The sequence below is a fragment of the Perca fluviatilis genome, chromosome 19 (assembly GCF_010015445.1).
Source record: "Perca fluviatilis chromosome 19, GENO_Pfluv_1.0, whole genome shotgun sequence".
NCBI classification, from domain to species: domain Eukaryota; kingdom Metazoa; phylum Chordata; class Actinopteri; order Perciformes; family Percidae; genus Perca; species Perca fluviatilis.
In genome coordinates, this window is record NC_053130.1 from 1,462,943 (window position 1) to 1,471,022 (window position 8,080).

General features: G+C 43.1%; 1 protein-coding gene across 1 annotated transcript; it reads left to right on the plus strand.

The window, feature by feature from the left end:
- Nucleotides 1-294: 294 nt before the first annotated feature.
- LOC120548322 (elongation of very long chain fatty acids protein 6-like) lies at nucleotides 295-6,309 on the plus strand. The gene is made up of 4 exons (XM_039784491.1): nucleotides 295-500; nucleotides 2,287-2,418; nucleotides 2,832-2,983; nucleotides 4,019-6,309. Exons 1-4 carry the CDS (start codon nucleotides 406-408, stop codon nucleotides 4,474-4,476), a joined length of 837 nt encoding a protein of 278 aa, XP_039640425.1. The 5' UTR covers nucleotides 295-405; the 3' UTR covers nucleotides 4,477-6,309.
- The last annotated feature ends 1,771 nt before the right edge of the window (nucleotides 6,310-8,080 follow it).

Below are 8,080 nucleotides of genomic sequence, written 5' to 3' on the forward strand. Positions count from 1 at the left end.
GTGTGTGTGTGTGTGTGTTTGTGTGTGTGTGTGTGTGTGTGTGTGTGTGTGTGTGTGTGTGTGTGTGTGTGTGTGTGTGCCTATATCTCTCTCTGGTTGTTGTTGTTTTTTTGGACAAACTATTTCTTCGGGAGGTTTGTTTTGTCCCTAGTTGTATCCATAGTAACAGTGACACACAGCTGTGAATAATAATAATAAAAATAAATCAGGAAATGTCTCAGATAAAAAAAAAAAAAAAAAGCAGGCGCGTCTCTGAAGCCCCGCCCCCCTGCTAATAGGCTTTAATTAGGACGGAGAGACAGGTGGGAGGACAGACAGCAGGACGACAGACAGAGGAAGCACTAACCAGACTCAGAGTACTTTAAATACTTTTTACCAAATATAAACTGATAATATTACACAACGATGAACGAGACGGAGATTCGCCTGCCGCTGTCCGAGTACAGCTTCGAGCGGCGCTTTGACGAGAGAGGAGCCATAGAGTGGATGCAGGCTAACTGGTGAGCTAACACTCTGTTTATACTTCACCCTAAACTCTGGGTTGAATTGCATTCTCCCTAAACAGCCTCAGAGAGTCGAGACATTCCGATAAACTGTGTTTTTTTCCAAAATGGAGCCGCTACGTTCCGAATCCCATTGAAATAACCACCACTTTTTAAATGACCCTACTATCGTTAAAAGTACGTACTGTTTTAAATGTATGGGAAGCCGGTTTCGGGATGATTCGGGTCCAGTCTTTGTTTCGGCATACTCCCAGTACACCAAAACATCACCCAATTCAGTATGCATGCACCCTAACCGGTTTGCTCGATACCAGAAATGCTCCACTGCCAGCGATCAGAGAGCGCGAAGGGAGGCGGGGGCCACAGCGCAGATCAATTTAAATATCTCCTAGTTTTGGTGTGGTAACATGTTTTTTTTGGTTTTCTGTTCAAGCCGAATGGCTGGGCTAATGTCACTTATTCCGAAAATAAATACCCTGTTATGTGTCCCAAGTGATTCCTATATAAGGATGATGTAATAACTTTTAAATTTAGAGTTTTGTGAAGGGGATTTGGTCGAATGTGGGGCAAACTCATTACACAAGTGTTCTCGGGATTAAAAAGAGCTAAAATGACTCTGAGAAATTGCCAGAGCGTTATGGAAGTGTGGTCAGTGGGTGCTACAGGTGTAGGCTACTACAGGTGAGTCAGTGATGTCACACTCAAGGTATTTGTGGTACAGTCACTCCCAGATGATGAAATGGTAAAATATGTCCCCGAAACTAAATCCTGCATATTTGACCTGCTCATATAAACTGGGAAAAATAAAAATGGGGAAAAAAAAATTAATCTGGCTTTTTTGGGGGGGTTATAGTGACATATTTTAGTATATTTTTTTTTGACTTACTACATTGGTCTTTGTGTATGTTGTTCTAAAACCAGCTGGTAGACCAACAGGTAGAGCAGGTGATGCCTCACCTGTTAAAAAAATTTAGTTGTTGCTAAGCGACTCGGGTGTGACTCTGTTCTTTTAAAACTTAAAGGTGTCTATGAAAACATGAATAGAAACTTGAAAACTAATTAATATCTAAAAGAAACTCACTGCTGTAAACACGAGTAGAGAGAACAGTCAGATTATTTTACATACTGAATAATCCGATCTCCGAAATGTCAGAAAACTCCAAAAATAATCAAACGGTCATCACAACAAATCACTGAATGTTCAGTAAAACCTAAAAGTATTAGCATTAGCTAAGTAACGTTAGCCTGTTAGCGTGGGGCGTTCAGGGTCGGCCTTTTAGCGTGGGGCGTTCAGGGTGGGCCTTTTAGCGTGGGTGTTCAGGGTCAGCCTCTTTGGTGGGGCGTTCAGGGTGGGCCTTTTAGCGTGGGGCGTTCAGGGTGGGCCTTTTAGCGTGGGCGCCTAGGTGGGCCTTTTAGCGTGGGGCGTTCAGGGTGGGCCTTTTAGCGTGGGGCGTTCAGGGTGGGCCTCTTTAGCGTGGGACTTCAGGGTGGACCTCTTAGCGTGGGGTGTTTAGGGTCGGCCTTTTTTGCGAAGAATTATCATTTTATATTAGCGGTTTACTGTAACATCTTTAGGTGTGTGTGTGTGTGTGTGTGTGTGTGTGTGTGTGTGTGTGTGTGTGTGTGTGTGTGTGTGTGTCTGTTAACGTGCGCGTGTTCCTGTTAACGTGCGCGCGCCTGTTAACGTGTGTGTGTTCCTGATAACGTGTGTGTGTTCCTGATAACGTGTGTGTGTCCCTGTTAACGTGTGTGTCCCTGTTAACGTGTGTGTGTTCTCCTCTAGGAGTAAGTCCTTCATGTTCAGCGCGCTGTATGCCGTCCTGGTGTTCGGAGGGCAGCGCTACATGAAGCCGAGACCCAAAATGAACCTGAGGCGCCCGCTGGTCCTCTGGTCACTCAGCCTGGCTCTCTTCAGGTACACACACACACACACACACACACACACACACACACACACACACACACACAGAGAGAGATGCACCTACACACACACAGAGACAGGTACACACACACAGAGACAGGTACACACACACAGACACCACACACAGACACCAGACACACACCTACACACACAGAGACAGGTACACACACACACACACACACACACACACACACACACACACACACACACACACACACACGTTTAAGGCTTCATCTTCAGCTGGTTTTCCAGACTTTAGACAGTTTTTCGGCTCTTTTTCTTGACCCTATTTTGGTTCTTTTTCCCCGTGTGTCTGCTAATTTAATGGTTTTAGTGTCTTATAGCTTCTGTGTGTAGTGGCTTCAGTGTTGCAGGCTGTATAATAACCCCCCCTCCTCTTGTCCCAGCATCATCGGGGCGGTCCGGACCGGTTCCTACATGGTCCACGTCCTGAGCAGCAGCGGCTTCAGACAGTCCATCTGCAACCAGAGCTTCTACAACGGGCCCGTCAGCAAGTTCTGGGCCTACGCCTTCGTGCTGAGCAAAGCTCCAGAGCTCGGTCAGTACACACACACACACACACACACACACACACACACACACACACACACACACACACACACACACACACACACACACACACACACACACTTTCCTCTTGTGGGATTAATAAAGTATATAAATTATTATTGTTGTTGTTATTATTATTATTATTATTATTATTATTGTTAGAGGCCAGTCTTTGATCCAAACACACAGAGACTAAACAACCAGTTTATCAGTTTTCTGAACATAACCAATTGGTTAACCCTCAGATAACACACCTTCACTGATTGGTTAACCCTCAGAACACACACCTTCACTGATTGGTTAACCCTCAGAACACACACCTTCACTGATTGGTTCCCAGATCTAAAAAATAAAAACCAGAACAACTAGAGCGTTTATCTTTCTGCAGCAGAAAGATCAGACTTCTGGCTTTCATTTCGTTTTCCGTGACTCTTTAAGTCTCTAAATCCACATTTTTGGTCTCTAAATCCACCTTTTCAGTCTTTAAATCCACGTTTTCAGTGTTCTAGTCTGAGCCCTGTGTTTCCTGTGCACTGATTGGTTGGTTTTTGTCTGCAATCCAGATTTTTGGGTTAGGGTTAGTTTCGGTCTCTTTCGGTCTCTAAATCCACATTTTCTGTCTCTTTGTCTCTAAATCCACTTTTTCTGTCTCTATATCCACATTTTCTGTCTCTATATCCACATTTTCTGTCTCTTTCTGTCTCTATATCCACATTTTCTGTCTCTATATCCACATTTTCTGTCTCTATATCCACATTTTCTGTCTCTTTGTCTCTAAATCCACTTTTTCTGTCTCTAAATCAACATTTTCTGTCTCTTTCTGTCTCTAAATCCACATTTTCTGTCTCTTTCTGTCTCTATATCCACATTTTCTGTCTCTTTCTGTCTCTATATCCACATTTTCTGTCTCTTTCTGTCTCTATATCCACATTTTCTGTCTTTCTGTCTCTAAATCCACCTTCTCCGTGTTCTAGTCCGAGCCTCCGTGTTTCCTGTGCACTGATTGGCTGGTTTGTGTCTGCAGGCGACACTGCGTTCGTGGTTCTGCGGAAGCAGAAGCTGCTGTTCCTGCACTGGTACCACCACATCACGGTGCTGCTCTACTCCTGGTACTCGTACAAAGACATGGTGGCCGGCGGCGGCTGGTTCATGACCATGAACTTCTCCGTGCACGCGCTGATGTACAGCTACTACGCGGCGCGCGCCGCTGGGCTGCGCGTGCCGCGGCCGCTGGCCGTGCTGATCACCAGCGCTCAGATCGGCCAGATGTTCATGGGGCTAACGGTTAGCGCGCTGGTGTACCGCTGGATGCAGCACGGAGACTGCCCGTCCCACATGGACAACATCACCTGGGCCTCGCTCATGTACCTCAGCTACCTGCTGCTCTTCTCCAACTTCTTCTACCACACGTACCTGCGGCGCCAGAGCCAAGACGCCAGCGCTAACGGTAACGCCAACGCCAAGACCTGCAAGGCTGAGTAGAGGGACAATCCGACACACACACACACACACACACTGGACCCTTTTTCACATTCATGTCCAAACGTTTTTTAGAAAGTTTAAATTGGCAGAAACATTCGTAACAGCTTCAGCATCTGCAGGCTGCACGAAGACTGTTTAACATCCGACCCACTGGACACCTCTTACGTCCAGCGTTTACTACTTAATTCTGACTATTCTACATGTGTAGAATCACAAGAAGGAAGCCAGTTTGTCTCACAACATCTTCAGGAGTCAGGTTTTTGTTTCTTTGACATTTTATCGGAGTAGAGGGACGATCTGACACACACACACACACTGGACCCTTTTTCACATTCATGTCCAAACGTTTTTTAAAAAGCTTAAATCGGCAGAAACATTCGTAACAGCTTCAGGATCTGCAGGCTGCACAAAGACGGTTTTAACATCTGACCCACTGGACACCTCTTACGTCCAGCGTTTACTACTTAATTCTGACTATTTCACATGTGTAGAATCGCAAGAAGGAAGCCAGTTTCTCCCAGAATATCTTCAGGAATCATATTTCAGATCTGCAGGCTGCACAGAGTCGGTTTCTCCACGTTCAGAGACGGACTGTTTTACGTTGTCGCTGCCCGATGCGAGTCGAGTGCAGATGTGAGTCGCGCATGCTCAGATTTAAACGGTTTACGGCATTAACGTGTCTTACTGAAACTTGTGAAATCCATAAAATGATAAACTTTTCTCTTTACGTACAGTAACAGAAGATGGAAATCATTTCAAAAACGTTGTAGCTACCTATGATTGTTTGGTTGCTAACGTTAGCTCAAAACACCATTCCAGTGACAGCCTCTGTTGTCTGATTGCTAACTTGTAGCCAGCAGCAGTCATTTCAAAAACATTGTAGCTATCTGTGATTGTTTTGATTTGTAACGTTAGCTCACAGCCGTTAGCATCTTGGAGGCTACATCGTCACAAAGTGACGCATGCGCGACTCACATCGGGCAGTGACAACGTCTAACGTTTACAACTTAATCCTGACTATTTTACATCTGTAGAATCTCAAGAATGAAGCCAGTTTCTCCCAGAATATCTTCAGGAATCAGGTTTCAGAGCTGCAGGCTGCACAGAGTCAGTTTCTTCAGGTTTCCAGACTGACGATTTAACGTCCTGCAACAAAAACATGTCCCACTTCATCTGGACTGGACCCTTTATCTTGACTGCTGGACTTTATCTGGACCGAGACTTGATCTGGACCTGCTGGGCTGCAGGTTTTCACATTAATGTTGAACATTATTCAGACGTTTTTTACAAGAACTCAGCTCCAACATCTTCAGGCTCTGCAGGCTGCACAAAAGTTTGTGTCTTCACGTTTAATGTCGTGCAAGAAAAAAAATACAACGTGCTTCATATGTTAATTTCTACAGATATTAAACAGATATTAAATAAAGAATCCAGAGAGAACCCACCATACCAACATCTCCCCTCTAGCTTCAGACCGGATCATTCAAACGATCGATTGTTGAAACAGAAGTTATATATATTTCTTTTAAACCATGCACTAATTTTTATTTGTATAGTAATATGCATTTTTAAATACAACAAACCTGAATCATCTCTCTTCCTGACGGTCTGTTTCTTTTAAAGAACGGTTACTAAAATCTGCAGATTTTAGTCAAATAAATCTTTTTGTTGACGTTCCCTCTGAGAGGTTTCTGGGCGCCGCGCCTGCAGAAACCTGCTGCTCTGCCCAAACCACTAGTACTGGTTTCACTGGTACACACAAACACACACACACACACACACACACACACACACACACACACACACACACACACACACACACACACACACACACACACACACACACACACACACACACACCTCTCCCAGTCCTGTCTGCCAGCAGCCAATCACAGTCCAGGTTTCTGAGTCACAGTTATAGCTGCACGCTGACACACAGAGGTACACACTAGCACAGGCACACACAACACACACTAACTGAGCTCGCCGCTAACTGAGCTCGCCGCTAACTGAGCTTGCCGCTAACTGAGCTCGCCGCTAACTGAGCTCGCCGCTAACTGAGCTCGCCGCTAACTGAGCTCGCCACCAGAAGAGAAATCTGAATTTTCGGTTTGTCTGACGTGAGAAGTTTAGTCTGAAACCGGTTTACACTCCGTTCTGTTTCAGGGTTTTTCCAGCTGACAAACAAAAGGGAAATCAGAGTATTATTTAGTCTATCTATTCTAGATCTATGTATTAGTCTATCTATTCTAGATCTATGTATTAGTCTATCTATTCTAGATCTATGTATTAGTCTATCTATTCTAGATCTATGTATTAGTCTATCTATTCTAGATCTATGTATTAGTCTATCTATTCTAGATCTATGTATTAGTCTATCTATTCTAGATCTATGTATTAGTCTATCTATTCTAGATCTATGTATTAGTCTATCTATTCTAGATCTATGTATTAGTCTATCTATTCTAGATCTATGTATTAGTCTAGCTATTCTAGATCTATGTATTAGTCTAGCTATTCTAGATCTATGTATTATTTAGTATTTATGTGACATATGATGGCAGCCAATCTGTGGCCAGAAAAGTCTCCAAAACAAACTGTTGTTGTTCCACTTCCACTGAGTGTCTTTGTACTTTATTATTATTATTATTATTATTATTATTATTATTATATCATCACTCATCCTGTAACTCACACGCTGGTTTATCATTTTTGTACAGTTTTATATTTTGAGTTTGACTTGTTTACTAAAAGCTGTCGCTAGGAAATGTTCCTTACACAGAAACCTGTCTGTGTCCATTTATATTATTATGATTATTTATTGTGATTAATAAGAAGTGTGTGATTGTGAAAGTCTGATTTTTAAAGGAGACGTTCAGCAGGAAAAAGCAGTTTTTGTTAACGAGCCAAATGAAAGCTGACGGCGATGATTTTTTTTTAATTTTATTATTTTTCCGTATGAACACACGAATGTAAACACACTCAGATCTCCAGCTTTTAAACATTTGGTATTTATTGTTTGAAATATTATAATAAAGAAGCTGTTTCTACATTTTGTTGTGTTCCTTTCTTAATCCTTGTTCTCCTACTGGGTCAAAACTGGGAAAAAAATCTACTTTTTAAAAATGTTCACTCGCAAAGTTTCTACTCGACAGATAAAGTCTGGCGTGCTATTTGGAGAAATCGATTTAAAATCACTGCTAGTGAAAGTTGATGTACGCTCTGATTAGCGATGCTAGCCCTGGCACAAGTCACGCACCGCGCACACACGGTAAACATCTCAATTTGTGAAAAAGTGTAAATCTTCTTTCTGAAAGTAGCTCGTATGAGCCATGCCGACAGCAACTTGTAAACAGTTTAATAGGCCTTCCCTCTCGGGAGCAGGTAGTGTTGCACATGTGCATTTTTTTTTAAAAAGTGGAGAGGGCGGATCTTCTCTAAAATTTGGGAAAATCCTCCACTATACCTTTTAATGTAGCTGTAGCCTGCTTCTCCATTACGTTTGACTTAACGTTATTTTAGACTGAAGGCTGTCGGCTAGCGCTGTCACTACCCAAAGTGAGTCGCATGCTCAGATTTAAACTGTTTACGGCATAACGTGTCT

Bases quoted from the DNA above. Each gene is read 5' to 3' on its own strand.
- LOC120548322 (XM_039784491.1), top strand. From the start codon at position 406: ATGAACGAGACGGAGATTCGCCTGCCGCTGTCCGAGTACAGCTTCGAG. The intron at 501-2,286 runs GTGAGCTAACAC...GTTCTCCTCTAG, and splicing joins GAGTGGATGCAGGCTAACTG to GAGTAAGTCCTTCATGTTCA. The intron at 2,984-4,018 runs GTCAGTACACAC...TTGTGTCTGCAG, and splicing joins GAGCAAAGCTCCAGAGCTCG to GCGACACTGCGTTCGTGGTT.